This window comes from Kryptolebias marmoratus, linkage group LG9, assembly GCF_001649575.2.
Source record: "Kryptolebias marmoratus isolate JLee-2015 linkage group LG9, ASM164957v2, whole genome shotgun sequence".
In the NCBI taxonomy this organism is placed as follows: Eukaryota; Metazoa; Chordata; class Actinopteri; order Cyprinodontiformes; family Rivulidae; genus Kryptolebias; species Kryptolebias marmoratus.
In genome coordinates this window covers 22662928-22678789 of record NC_051438.1, presented here as the reverse complement: position 1 = coordinate 22678789, position 15862 = coordinate 22662928, and the positions used below count along the sequence as shown (strand labels likewise).

Here is a 15862-nt window from a genome sequence, read left to right as displayed (position 1 = left end):
TACTGTAGTCTGTAAACATTTTTTTCTTTTTGTAAATGGGTTAAATATACATTACTTCTCAAAAAAAAAATCCATTCATTTAGTAATCGTGATGTATTTCCTTAAGCAGGTTATTTCAGTGGGCTAGAGTCAAGTTTTCTCACTTATAATGAAGCAAAACACCTATTTTTTCTATTGTTTTTTAAACATTAACAGTAAATTTAAGGAATGTTCAAATTGGTTCTATTACCCTTTTTTGTGTTAAAAATCATCTTCATCCAGGAGTCAGATTTTCTGATAACTGTATTGTACTAAATTAGTAGGCTTCAATTTGTGTTTAAAATAGGTGCTTCAGTATTTTAATTAGTCAGCTTCATATGATTTGAAGTAAATAGACTCCAAATTTAAAATGTCTGACCTCAGTTTGCCTTTAAAACTGAGACGTTTTGACGGTATTCTAGGTCTAAAATTGTCATTGTACTTTGCAGCCACGTTGCTGCGAGCATGTTAGAAAAATGGCCTCAGTCCTTCTGTGGCTTCAGGCTGTCTCAGTTACTTCAAGCCTATCATGTAATCCCACACTGACCTAATGATATCGGCCTGTCGATTCTGAAGTAAAAGCTTACATGAATGATGTTCTTGACCTATTTTACAATAGGAAGCAGTGTGTCCTCTTACATGCTGTCGAGGTTCTCTTGTCTGCTTTCTGTTCCTGTATAAATCATCTCCTGATGACTCAGGTATTATTGCCATTTAGAAATATAAAAATTAAATAAAGTTCCTTATTTTCATTATATTGTTATCAGTGTTAAAGCAGCTCATATTTACCAAGTTTCCAGAACTTTCAGACTTGGTCAGGAATAATTTGATGATTTTCTGCCAGAATCCATTCCTGCTTTCATTTTAATGCTGTATGCTCACTAACAAAAGTGTTGTTGTGTTGTTCACTGTGAGTGCTTACCACTGCTTTTTGTATTTCCTCTGATCTTTGGACTGGTTGCTAATTTGCTCCCAGAGGCCTGTGTTTGTCTAATAGTTTAATTGGCTGGGCTGTGCACCTGTTTGGCAGCACAGGTGGCCGTGGGGCCATTCTGCTGTGGGCCTTATCTCCCAGGCAGTCCCACACAGGTGTGTGGCATGCAGTCTTTGCAGATCCACCCACAGATGGCATCGCCTTGAGCATCCACTGCCTTCTCTGTTTCTACTCTCCTCTCCCTAACTGACATGTTTTCAACTTCTCTTTCTGTTAAAATTTCCCCAGCCAATTATTTTTTTTCTCAACTTCATTCTCCTTCTTTTAATTTTGTCATTTCGATACTTGATACTTAATTTGAAAGTGTCAGATTTACTCACTTCTTTTCATTAATTTCTTAATCCACTCAAATGAAGAGAGATGCCAACTTACAGAAAATTCCAAGTCATCTTATTTTCTAATTTACAGGGTAAGAAATCTTGCGCCGTTCCAGCCTAATGCCTTTTCAGACTCATTTCACTGTCTGTTTTGCATATTTTGAAAATGTGATATCAGAATGTATGTATATAAGTTTTGATTTCATCATTATAAATTTCTTTCTATTGCATAATAAAGTTTTGTTAGCTTGATTTTAACTTATGACATTTTTTTTAATTGTTTCAATATTTTAGAATTAAGTCACTTTTTTATTTACTCTCCTGATGCTTCGTTATTAGACTTTCTAATTTACTTATATATACATAATACATAATTATTATGTACAATAGCATCCTTACTGTCAAATCCCAACAGCATCTGGTGGATTTTTGTCTGGTAGCATTCTGAAACGTGAGTCAGATTTTAGATAAATAAAAAGCTTTTCATCAAATAAAACAAATGACACAAAACAAGTTAGACATTTTATTTTACTCTGATCAGTCTAATCAGCTTTTTGCAGCTGAGCCTTTTTTAGTTTAGAGGGTTTTACTGACCAACAATAAGGGTTTTTTTATTAGCTCTGAACTTTCTGTGCCTGTTAACATAAATGTGTGCATTCTGCACTGTTGCACTCATTTAATATGGGAGCAAAAATCTTTCCATAATTTCTACTAAATTACATCTTGTAAATTTTTTGTGCAGTGTCATCGATATCTGTCATTATTTTACATGAACTGACACATTTATTGCAACAATTGGCGTCTTAATATATTACACAGTGACACAAATGTGTTTTCTAAACAGTGCACTTGTTAAACACAACTCAGTTATGTGAATTTTAAAAAATACAAAAATGTATTGAGACAATTAAGTTGGCAAGTGAAGATAAGTCTATTGCCAGTGTTATAATTAAAAAAAGAGGCTAAACATTCCACCCAAAGCAGCCGCAGTCAGCAAATAGTACCTTTCAGATATGGAAATGGCAATTTGTACCTTTTTATATCTCAGTTTTGTCATGTTGGTAAATAGTAAATTAAAGTCCATTGATACTGCAGGGGACACGGCACAGTGCAAGCTGTGGTGGTTTACTTAGAGAATAAGTGATAAGAGGAAGACCAAATGCAGAATTACTTTGTTTTTTTTACAAGAGTTACAATTTAAAGCACAAATCACATTTCACTTTTAGTACTATTGCAATTGAACAGCCCTTAGACAGCCATAAAACACAGCTGTGATGTGCAGGAATCACACAGCTAATTGAAACTAAAAGTGCCTGGTACTTTGGTAAAATACTTATTTTTTCATATTGCTTTATGTCTTTATTAAATATTTGGTTTGACTCTGCCACATTTTCAACTGTGTGACAAACCGTCAAGATATATCTGGATTGGTTGAATGCATATTTCTTTAGAGCAAACACAAGAAAAGTTAAGTCATAAAAGGTCAACTGGAAGATTTATCTACATACTTTATTGCAATTTTTTTGTTTTGTCTAGTTCAAGCTCATGCAGTGAAAACCTAGATAATTATAAAGGTGCCAAGAAGTATTTCCCTTGGCATAAATATTTTAAAAGTTGTAGGACTAACTGGGGATCTTATGTCTCTCACTCTTCCTCCTTTGGCCATTTTCTCTCTGCTGTGTGTACAATAGTCAATTAACACCAACACAAAGGAGCATATCCATCTGCCCTTCTCCTGTTGTGACTGTTGAAATCAGTAGGAGCTTCTAAATGTCTCACTAGTCTACTCTCTCGACAGCTTAGGTTTGAAATCTTGTCTGGCACAGAAATAAAGTGTGATTAGAGGCTCTCGATGAATCTTCAATGAGTTGACACGCTGGCGATGAACGATACTGTTTAAAATTGTCATTTTTGATGTTAGTATATCAAAGCAAATCATCCGTGACTGGTCCTCTGTACTCATTTTATAGTGGATAAGCTTAATCAGACTCCTTGTCAGTTTTAATATTCACAAATGTAGAGTTGTAAAATATAAAAAGATGTCTTTAGTAATGTTCAAGGGGATAAGCTACTTTGGGACACATGTCAAAATGCATGCCTTTGAACTTTCGTGGATGAAGCACATTACCTTTTCTATCACTTACATTACAGAATAAAGCATGCAATTCAAGTCCCTGATTAAGTTGTAGAATTCATTATGAAACTACGAGCTAACCTAAACCTGAGTCTGTTAGTGCTGCAGTGTATGAGAGTGATAGTGTACACTTTTTCTGGGGTATTTTTTTCATGTTGTTGTGAGACGACATTCTTAAGATTCCAAGCGTTATTACAAACCACTTTCAACCATCCTCCTGAAATATTTTTCTCTGCCACTTGTCAAGGAGAATTGAGACGGGAAGGATTCGAACGTTACAGAACATAATAGTTTTGAAGAGGTTTGTACACATCTGCCTCACTCATTTTCTGTTATTTGAGGGGAAAAAAAATCAGTAGCGAATCAATTTTTGCGTTTTATTTTTCAGCCTGCTGCAACAATTCAGATTTTAAAGCAGTCGGAGTTTCCATTGAAGGTTTACATTTGGCATAAATGCTTTGTCATGTCTGCAAGGGACGTGACAAGCAATCAGACATGAGGAGGCAACATCACCACTGATGTGTGCCCTCCTTTTTTATGGCCGGTGAAACAAACGCACAGCAAAGATGGTTCAAGCTTTGTTTTGATGGTTGATGCCTAAAAAGGGTTTGAAAAACAATAACTTCTTACTGACAACTCTGCAGACATAAAAACGAATGCATTCTGTTCAAAATTCCTAATTTGCCACATATTGGTTCCTGGTTTTATGTCAAGAAAAATAAATTTACCTTTTCTTACCAACAAAAACCATCTTGTGCTGCAGTACAGCTAAGAGCTGTTGCACAAATTCTGGGGCACATATTCTAGCAGGTGTTCACAAACACTGTTCAACATCTAAAAAAAAAAAAAAGTGCCAGCAACCAAAGCCTGAAGAAAATGACATGGTGGCATTGACAAATAAAAGTGTTTGTGCAAAGACATGCTTGTTATTTTATTTCCCTCTCCATGGAGGATAAAACTCAGTTTCACAGAACTTTTTACACCGTCTTAAATAAATCTGTTCTCTAATCAGCTACAGCATGTACAAATTTACATAATACAAAACAATTAAATGTAAACCGCTTATGCAGCAGGCTATTTAACACCTCTCCTGGTTTCTGCCTACCTTCAGCTGCTAGTCAGATGGATTGTTGCGTAGGATTGAATACTTGGTGTTATAAGAGAGCAAACACAAAAGTGTTTTGTACTCTGTGGGGAGACATTTCAAAGCATCTAAGGATCATGGCATGCTGTCAGCTGACTGCACCTAGTATTTGATTTATATTTTTAAAGAGACATGCACTTTTCATGCACATACAGAAACACACAAACTGATTTGTGCTGGAGCTTCTCGGTCTTTGTTAAAGACACATTTTGAAATCAAGCTGTTATTACTTGAAGTTCAGAGTGCTACTTTTGAGTACCAAGCTGCTGTGGTTCCAGCGCTTGCTTGGATAGCTCCCAGAATCACATTTGTGAAGTGCTGACACCAGCTATATAGTCCTGAGGCTGCATTATTTGCCTTAGCACCAATATCAAGCAACAGTATGACCCCAATTGGTTCTGTAAAGGTTTCTATGCTGTAACCCAATAAAGTTTTTTTGTTATATTCTTATGAAAAATAAGTTGCAGAGAAACTACTGTCTGAAAGTGCACACCCCACCATTACATGTACACTGCTGTGACACATTACGTTAAAGATCTGTGCCAGCTAGCAGAAGCAAGAGACCTGAGATATTATTAGTAGAGCCAAGCAGAGACGGCATGAGTGGAGAGAGCTCCTGTTAGCTGGAGTTACATGGAAAGCATATTTGCTCCTTGTTGTTCTCTTTTAGAAACAACACAGTTCAATAATTCATGTCAGGTATTTTTTATTGTTATTTTTTATCTTTGTTCATATTCTGTATAAACAGAGGATTTCAGTAGCTTCCTGGATATTTATTCTGATTATAACTATCAACCTTCCCTTAAATACTTAACACACTTCTGTGTGAGGGATGGACTTTAAAAAGATGGATCAAAAACACCAGAACAAAATGTTTATTTTGGTCAAATTAGCCATGTAATAATTGTTTTTTCATACAAACTAAATATACTTTTTATTCATTTATATGTTGTGCCTGTTCATCATATTTACTTCAGTTAGTTCTAAAATTGATCAGTGTCTTTAGCCTCACATTAAACTCAGATAATGTCCTGAGTTTGTTTGCCATTTTTTTCTTACCTTATTTTGACTTACAGACAGTTTTTTGTCCTTTTTTCATGGTGTCTTCTCTTACTGGTTAACAGAGCCTTTGTTTTTTTAACTTCAGGTAGTTTGCCCTGGTCTTGTCACACACCTGGCTTTAGCTGATTGCCACTCACCTGGTTTCTGTTAACTCATTATCTCCTCCCTCAGTATTTATTCTGCACAGTTTCTTCACTGGTCTCTTGTCAGGTTCAGCCTGCTCTGGGTGAACTGTTGTTTGGATTTCGCATTTGGATAGGCTGATTATCATCCTGCCCCGACTTTGCTAAATTTTGGTAATAAAAGTTTACTTTTGTGTTTCTCTTTTCTACTTCTTGTTTGAAAATCTTCCTTTGGGTCCACTACTGTTTTGTACTGTGGCAGAATCACAAAGCAGACACTAGTGGTGGTTAGTTTGTTTAAAAAGAAAAAAAAAAAGAAATTCTGTTTCTTACCATATCAGATCTCAGTTGGAATTTTGTAGCCCCAAACAGGTCTGTTAACCCACATAATTTAGTCTATAATACAGTAGGAAATATAATTTATGAGCTGAAAGCTTTGAGTAGCAAAGCTTCTCATCGAGCTAAATAAAATGATTAATGGAAGTGGTTTATAGACTAAAAACAATTCTTACACAGGTGTTCTAAAGACTGAACCAGTGACCAGACAGGAGATAAGACAGTTAGACACTCACATTTTGTTGCCATTGTTTAGTTGCCAGCAATGTTGTATAGTATATTTTTTAACTTTTATTTGAGCATGTTTACATTTTGTTTACAGCCTTTAAGTTTTTGTATTTCTAAGCATTATGCAACTGTTGCAGTTAGCAATTATTCACATTTTGTTTCCTTGAACAAACAAGACGAACACCAAATTGAAAAACACCAAGTGGCACTTTGTCTGCTCTGATGTCTTTCTGTGGTGACTAAAGAGCTTTTGTGACAACTTCATCCTCTGATTTAGTTTTTGTTTTAGCTGTGTGAAACCTCTCCCGTCAACATTGTGTTAAATAATTCACATTCTTGTATACATGGGTCAATCCTTAGGCGATGGCTCAGATTTCAACACTTTTATTAACTCTTTGAATGTTTTTCCCCTTGCAGTCAATCTACTTATTGGTAATTGCTATCAGTGTTATCTTGTGCATCTTACAATTGTTCTTTTAGTATGTAAGTATTTTTGACAACAAACCTCTTCATTGCAGTGTTTCTTTCGTTACCAGGAATGCCTAGAAAAAAAACCAACATGGTGAAGTTTAGAATAAATAAAGACATTGTTTATTAAAAATCAGTCATGTTTGTAAACATTTTTTTAACGCTAGTTTTACAGAATAAAAATAGAAATTTTTGATGGGCACAATTTGTAGCAGTTAACCTAATGATTACATAATTGCATAAAGCCAGCAGAAATAACAAAAAAAAAAGGGAAGGAATTTCTTGTCTTTAACTAACCATTAATTTTGTATTTTGCCCGGGGAATATACATGATTGAAGAAAGTAATGCATTTTGGTGGCACTTAAGTAGGGGATTAAGGCCATAAATATTACATGAACGAGTTCTCCCCTAAGTTAATAAAAATGTTGAATATATGCTCGAATTAGGGGAACAGCCTGATTGGGAGGGGATTTGAACTCTTTCTCGTTCAGTAATTTTGGGTCATATGAGGTTCTGTTGATTTAAAAATCAAAGGCAGGCCTAAAATAGTCCTACCTTAATATAATCAATACTGCTCATAAGGTAAAAGAAATGTTTGCTTGTTTTCATTTTATAAGTGAGAATATTGTTTGTGTTTGTAAAAGTTTGCTGTTTGTTGAGTCAGTTTTTGTAATAAAGTAAGTGGGAGTTTTTTAACAGCTTCAGGACAAATGCTGTGGATGTACAGTCTCTTTTTTTTTATTTCATTTTCGTGGTAACTTTTGGGGCATGTCGAAGGCAAGCTGGAAAGTACCTTAAGGCATTCAGGAGGGGACAGAAAATTATGAGCAGACTGCGATGTAGAGAGGACTCAAAATATTTAGTGCATTGAAAACCTTGAGGTGGAAAGCATTATGTTGCAACCTGCAGCAAGACTTACATATTTTGAAAAAAATTACAGCATGGATTATCTCTGCCCCTTTTTTGCATGTCCATCTAAATTGCAAACTTAGAGCTGGCATTTCAGTCAAAAACTTCCTTCTTGTGGTGTTTGTGCACCCTACAAACTATCAAATTTGATGAATTATCTCTCTTTTTTTAGTTTATTTAAATTGTTTTTCGAGCCGATGTTAAAGCAAGCTACACAGCCTACACACACTAGTATACTCTTTGTTTTCTGGTATATTTTTCTTTGTAAAGCCTAAAATGCTCTCTCTGTTGTCCCACTTCTTCATCACAAACATATCCAGCTGTATTGTCTTTTCTATAGTAAACTGAGACTATTTGTTCTGTCTTCTTTTCCATGGCCTTCAGCATGTGTAAAGAACAAGCCTGAAGGAAAGAAAAAAAATCAAATCAGAAAACTCTAAGTAAAGCAGCATTTTGCCATTTTTATGAATATGATGTTTTCAAAAAAAAAAAAAAGTTAAAAAACAAAAACAACTGGACTTTCTCAATTGAGAAAGCTCCTCGGATGAGAAGCGAAACGTCTTCAGCTACAGAATAGAAGTCCAGTTGTTTTTGTTTTTTAACTTTTTTTTTTTTTTTTGAATTTACCATGGCCTGGATGACTGAGAATCTACACCAGCAAATATGATGTTTTGTTTTTATTACAGTAACAAATCATTATTCACCACAATCCATTTTAACAGCTTATAAATTGGCTTTGCTCGTCTGTGTGGTGAATTTGAGTAATGTTGAGTAGAGTGCTGTTGGTTAGCTCTTGTTTAGTTTCAGATTAAAGAAATGCCTCACCTCATTTTTGTATTTTTCCTCAGGCAAATGCATCCTTTTCCTAATTGAGGGTCTCTTCCGACTCACTGAGTCAATACAGACGGCTTTAATACTCAAACCATTATTATTTCAAATCATCGTCAAAAAGGCGGGATAGATAATTGACTTATGCCCCGTTAATGCTGGGAAAATTGCTTCATGCATTTTGCGTCATTGACAGTTAGGAGCCTGAAAACAAGTAAAGCTAATGGCATAATCTGACTGTGACCACTGTGTCCCTTCCTCCCTCCCTCCTCCTGGCTTCCCTCATGTCTTAGACAAACAGGCTCATCTACACTGGATCATTTGCCGTCTCCTGATATGCCGCAGTTTATAGGCAATTATCTCTCTCGATCCATTATCGATTACAGTGTTATCTTACTTGCATTGCTTAATCTTCTGGCACAGTAAAATAGTAGCTCACATTGGGCCCGGATACAAACAGCTTAGGGATGAGAACATTGGTTAGGATAGATGGGTGTTCATTTATGTGTAAATGGGTGCAGTCTAAAGTCAAACTGCTACAGACTGTATTCAATATCAAGGAGAGGACACAGATGATGTATTGTTCTCTAAAAAAATATACTCTAAACAGAAAATATGTGCAGTTAAGTTTCAAACTTCTGATATTAGTCTGACAAATTCCCTCATGAGACTAATGCACTGTTGTTTGTGAGTCCTTTTTGTTTTAAATCAGCATAGCTTACAGTGAACCGACAGAAGAAAAGAAAATAGACTGGAGATTGATTTTTTTGTTTTGTTTTTCTGTCTTTTCTTTTTTCAGTTGGGTTAATAACTTCGGACATGAGGGTCTTGGCCTTCTTCTGGATTCTCTGGAAAAGCTGCTGGACAAGAAACAGTAAGTAAAATCATAGGAATTATTTCATTTCTGTGTTATTTTCTACGATCAGTTTCTGTTCATGTAATCACAATATTTTGGATTTCTTTTTCAGGCAAGAGTATATTGATAAACGGAACCAGCATAAACTGATTCAGTGCTTGAAGGCTTTCATGAACAATAAGGTTTGTATGAGTCAATAATGAATAAGAAATACAAATAAATGACCTCATTTAATGTCAGTAAACATTGTGAACCACAACTAAACTTGAGATAAGAATGGGCTACTATATTTTAATTTAGTTAAAAAGTAGGTCAAAGGCAAATGATTTAACAAAAAAAATCTAGTTGTTGACAAGTAGATATTAATGGACGAGTAAAGCAAAGCTAATCGTATCATTCGAAATCTGTGAACTTTTTAATTATCCATTTTTGGAAAGGTCTCACTAATTTCTCAAAAGTGACACACATTTCAAGGTTCGATGAACTATTGATATTGCTTTTTGTGGAGTTAATCCCCACATGTGGTCATCTCAAGTCACTCCTTCAGTTGTGGGGATACTAAAAGTACAGGAGACTATAAGTGAATGTCTCTGTAGTCCTGTCCCGAATTGAATCAATTCATCATTCTTGCCGTTTTTTCCCATGACCTCATTGTCCCTCTTTAAAACAAGATTAAGGCTAACTATAACTATCCACATTAGGGTTTTTTTTGTGTAATTTCTATTTTACTTGAAGTTAAAGTTCTCTATGAATGCAAATTTGCTCATTAATTTATACCCAATGGGCCTCATTCTGCCTCATCTCCTCCATGTGTTTCACAGTATGGACTGCAAAGGATCTTGGGAGATGAGCGGAGCTTGTTGCTGTTGGCAAGAGCAATTGACCCAAAGCAGACCAGCATGATGACAGAGATTGTCAAAATTCTTTCAGCTATCTGTATTATTGGAGAAGAAAACATGTAAGTTGAAAGTATTTGATTTGATCATTTCTCACAATCATACACATCCCAGAGACGTGCACAGATGGCTTGTGAAAGGCCGGCTACTCTTCTTCAGAGTCTGATGTAAGATAATGAGATTGTCACAGTTTAAAGGTCATTCCTTTAATTCAGGACCATTTGGTTTTAATTGTAGATCTTAAGATTTTCAAATAAAAAGTAGATGTTATTAAAATGTCACTGGACCTAAAGTGTGAAGGAAAAAAGAGGGGGTGAAAACCCACTCTAAAACAGTTTTTTCTTTTTTTTTTTGTCTGAATAATATTCATAATGAACAGCCGTTGCTGTTCACATCTCTTAATGTTCACAGTTCTTGTTTTTGGCCAGAAAATCCAGTTCAGATTGTTGTTGCATGAGCTTGTAGCTGGCAGGTGTGTTTTATTCCTCAAATATTCTTTCTCTAAAAGTCTGGTTTGCTGGTAAATATTCTTGATGCTATGATTCCAAAGTAAAGCCCCCCTTTTTTTTTGATTGATATCTAACTTGAAGCTGTCAGAGCCTACATATCTTGTCTGCATGCTCCAATTTAGTTTTTGGGGGTGCCTTGACATACCTGTAGAAAAATCTATATGAAACATTTTTTTGTTTTTTTCTGCTATGTCAAATTTAGACTAGGAATGAGTACGTTGCATCAAGATATTATCTGATGTGCTTTTTAGCTTAAAACTCACAACTACCATTTTCTACAGGTATTTGTGTTTGAAAGAATCAGCCAAATACAAAAACAAATAATTTTCCTTCAGTATTCTAACACCAACTACTCTTTCCTGGTAGCATTCCCCTGGTGGCATTTAGAGTGAGTCTTACCTGAAAATAATCAGTTATGTGTTTGATTTCTTAAAAAACAGATAACTGATCTTACAGATAGGTGTTTTAGGCTACTTTTTACATATCTGAGAAAATTATGTGTGTATTAATGCAGTAGTTAGACAAAGCCATAACAGTTGTAGTATTTGTCCTTGGGTCAAGTTAATTTTTAAGGGTACATGACATTTTTCACATGAACTTCTGTTTGGATGAAAACCAAAACCACGCAGCCAAAGTGCAAGCCAAGCACAGTTCAAACCAACATGCACCACTATGACACAGCCAGTCAAGAGTTCATCATTGTCTTCAGTCAGGAAAAAAGGATTACAAGAAGTTAGTTTGTAGTATTTCAACATTACATTTGTGTGCATGAAGGACCAAACAGCACAAGGAGGATTTCTTAAAAATATGTCTGTGGATATTTCTTCAATTTACTGTTGTACTTGGAAACATTTTCACTTTTTAATTAACATTAAAAAAAGGGCTGAAATATTTCCAGGAGCCTTGAGATTGCCTCAGTGTATCTTTTCAAATATAAAATCAACTTTAAAAGTTTAAAGGCGAGGTTTGCTTAAAATCACATCAGCACCTTTGTGTGCCGGAGCCCTTAAACTGCCCTATCAAGCCTTTTTTTATGGTAACCATTTAGGTATTCTGTGACCTATCTGACTGAGAATCTTACTGACATACCCTGCAATTTTTATTTTATTTGCTGTTGAGGGAAAATATGTTATGCTCTCTTTCTCAGTACCTCCTAGATGATGTCGAAACAAGGCCACACTATTTGAAAATCCCAACTGGTGACAAAAAAAGACATCACTTCAATCGCCTTCCCCTTGGTTGCATATATTCTTACAGGAATTGTACTGCAGTCATGCACGTGCACATCTTGTGTGAGCCTATATTGCATGAACCTATATACACAGTGTAAAAAAGAACACACAAAAGATGCATCTTAGTCTCTTTATTTAAAAAAAAAAAATGGTCAGTTCAGTTTGCCACGGACACAACTTGGTTGACAGCTTATAAATTGGAGTTATGGGAGTGTTTTTTATTGTTTCCCGCAGGGCTAGACTAGAATAACAATTGCACTTCAAAGTCAAGTCTGTATGCAGCTGAGGAAATAAACAAACCCACATTTTCTGCTAGACAAGCTGAGTATAGCAATATGTCTCACATCTTTGACCATCCAAAGAAGCCTTTGCGCTTGTTGTTTTGACTCTTCCCAAACTTGTTTAAAAGCTGCACAGTTTCAGTAAGTTCAATCCAAATCAGTTTTGATTTATATGCCTAATGGATTGCTGCATTTAAATATTTATTTATTTATTTTAATTTTATTATACTCTTTACCCAATGGGGAACTTTATTCTCTGCATTTAACCCATTACACATGTGGAGCAGACGGCTGCCACCTGGGGAGCAGCTTGGAGGTTAAGGGCCTTAAAAATTCAGATAAACTACTTTTACACATATATTAAAATTGTAATTAATGATTCTGTAAGAATTAGCTTATCTGTCAAACATATAAACCCAATTATTGATTCTATATTGTTTACTTTCTGCAATGTGTTTTTTTTGTTTCAGAACATATATTTTTTTAGATATCAGATTTTCTCGCCCTAGACATTTATTCCATCAAAGACCTGTCTCAAGGTTTCAAAACCAGCACAGGTGAAGCTAATACAATTAACAGTGACTCACCTTCATTTAAGTATTCCAGTGTGCCATGGTAATACCAGCGCGCTGGGGGTGACAATCACTGTGACACTGACTGAGTCTAACCTTCATTTTTAATTACAACGATGCTTTTTCTACTTCTACATCTCAGTGTCTGCTGTGAAGGACTATTTTGTTAGGTCAACTATGTGAGCAATAAAAAGGCAGCAGAAATTGTTGCCGAAAGAAAACTGGTGTTTTATGTTTATAGGTTAATTCATTCATGGAAGAATAAAATCACAGTTTTCTAAAGTTTACACTCTGCAAATTGTAACCAGCTGTTTTAGTTCAGTTTTTTAAAACAATGACAGTTTACAACAACAACCCTCTCAGGGTAAAATAAGCTCAGTTCAAGTTCAAATAAAATACATTCCAATTTATTTCATAAAAAAATTCATATTTGTCTAAAGCAGTATGACTAATAGGAGAGCTCGGGTTCACCCTAACCAACCCTATTGAGTTTTGAGTTTTTTGTCTTACATTTAGAGGAGGTGGCTGTTCCCTGAACCTAAACTGGACAAAGTTCTGGCAGCCATTCACAGTTTGGTTGATTGAAAGTAGTTCTGTTAAAAATATACATTTCAGCTAAAATGAGCAAAGTGATCACTGTTTAACAGAGCTTTTATTTAATAATGACTTTTGCAGGTAGATGTGCTCAGATCATTATATAATGAACACTTTAATGCAGTAAATGAGTAATTAGTTACGTTCAGCCTTCACTTAAACACTCAGAGACTTTCTCATCACAAACACACGCTACTACTATATTAAGCATATGCTGCTTGTATGGATAGAATATCTCTCTCTGTTGCACTTAGTGTGCCTTTCTCTCACTCTTGTCACTCAAATAATTCAAAAATAGGTTGAAGTAAACAACAAGATCTTTGGAATGATCATAGCCTTGCATTAAAATGTCCGGATCCTGTAGAAATGACAGCCAAAGGAGCTGAGGTGTCACTTTTTTCGCTTAGAAAATTCTCCGCCAACCAATGTTGTGACTTTGACTCATGTTCAGCACCCACATCGGCTGACAGCATCAAAAGAGAACACGACAAGTTAAGCAGATCTATCTCCCCTGTTTTGTAGCTTCGTCTGAACTGGCTTTAAAGCTACTCAGTATGCAGCTCCCCGTGTTTCTCTGTGACTTTGTAATGTCTATCAGAGAGCATGGTCGTTCCATTTATCTCTACGTCAGGCTTACTCTGCACATACAGGCCTACTGGTCAGACACATAATCTCACGTGCCCACTAATCAGCTGCTAATCACAAAGTACTAAAAGAGGCAATGCAGAGCATATCTGGCATGTGTGATTACACAGGTTTGATAGACATTTCAGTGTTTGGTGTAATGTGGCTACTTCTTAACTTATTTGATGGATCAGTGGCAGGGAAGCCACTTTTATGTCACAACAAATGGGTTTAATACTTGTAATGCAGAAAAAGACACTTCACATAACAGCTCAAAAACCATCAATTTACTTGAGTCATTTGTGTGTTTGCAACTCAGGCAGATTTTTTTTATTCTCAATTTAGGTGGAAATTGTACAACACTTTAAGCTGCACAACCTTAAGTCCTTACAAAGTACTCTTATTTGTTTAGCTTTTTAGTAGGTGTGTTTGAACATTAAGTCAGCCAAATGCAATTTGCTCCAGACCCTTTTACAAAAAACACATTTGCAGCAAACCCCTGTTTTTGTCAAGCTTCACCTTAGCAACTGCTAGATGAAGTCAGAATTGGATACTGCTCCAATAATAGAGTAGATTTCATACAAAGAGATGGAAATCAGTTTGTCAAAGTGGCCAAAGACTGGCAGAGAAAATGTCCCCACCAACACACAAGAAGAGATAAGAGATAAGATACATGGTGTTTGAGCTACAAATTGTGAATAAATGCGCCGTCAGTTAGGTGATAAAAGTGTTTGTTGACTTTTGTGTTTGCCTGCTCCCTGTGTTCTTCCAGCCTGGATAAGATTTTGGCTGCCATGACAATTGCTGCAGAGAGGAATAACAAAGAGAGGTTTGCTCCAATTGTAGAGGGACTGGAGAACCATGAGGCCCAGCAGCTCCAGGTGAGTAATTAAAGATGCACACAACCCTACAAACAAATAAATATCCAGCAAACTAACCATAACTCTACAGCACACTGTGCTGAATACCATACAACTGTGCTGTTGTGATGTGGTATGTTTTACTTTTAACCATGTCTAAGTACTAAATCACACTCAAACAAAGCAGTGTATTATAATGCCAGCATTTTACCAACTATTGTGGACATAAGACAGATCTGAGTGCAGGCAACACTGAAATAGAAAGTTTTGCAACTCTTAGCAGTCTTTATCCCATTGTACGTCGATCTCCACAACTTTAGTTTTCTATGGCTTCTGTTTTCAAGTTGGCTTGTCACAGCCCCTCTAGCACATGACAAGATGTGATCACTTAGCTATTAAAATGCAGTCAATGCTCCATTGCTACTGCTTTAATCAAAAAACACCTGGGTCATTGAGCACCTCCACTGAATTGCTCCTTTCCTTTCACAAACTGAATAAAGGATGAAATAAAAAGGAGGTTGAATTCTCTGATTTTCCTTTCTTATCACATTTCCTCTTCCTCTCCCTGCTTTACTCATCTTTTTCTCACATCCTACAAATACTTACCTTTGCTTTTTTTTCCCCCTCCGTTGCTGTCAAGTTGAGTCTCGGAGGACTCCATGTGAAAGGGCAACAAAGCACCATACCTCTACTCATTTTCACTGCTGGTGTTTAGGAGCAGGAAAAAAAAAAGTATATAACGGCAACAACAACAACACCACTTAAAACATGTTTTTGTAGAAACCAAAGCAGGGAATTACTTAAGAAATTAGTTTAGCTGCAGGGCCTGAGAAGTCATGAAGGAAAAAGTCATGAAGGGAAACTGATGAGGCGGGTG

The 15862-nt window shown here is 35.9% G+C and overlaps 1 protein-coding gene across 5 annotated transcripts in view; it reads left to right on the top strand.

Moving 5' to 3' along the window:
* diaph2 (diaphanous-related formin 2) overlaps positions 1–15862 on the top strand; it is a 347968-nt gene that overhangs the window by 96701 nt on the left and 235405 nt on the right. For all 5 annotated transcript variants that reach the window (XM_017408298.2, XM_017408297.2, XM_017408299.2 and 2 more), the window contains 4 exons: positions 9361–9435; positions 9530–9599; positions 10239–10375; positions 14898–15006. In XM_017408298.2, the coding sequence (XP_017263787.1) occupies positions 9361–9435; positions 9530–9599; positions 10239–10375; positions 14898–15006 (391 nt within the window). The remainder of the gene's footprint in view (positions 1–9360; positions 9436–9529; positions 9600–10238; positions 10376–14897; positions 15007–15862) is intronic.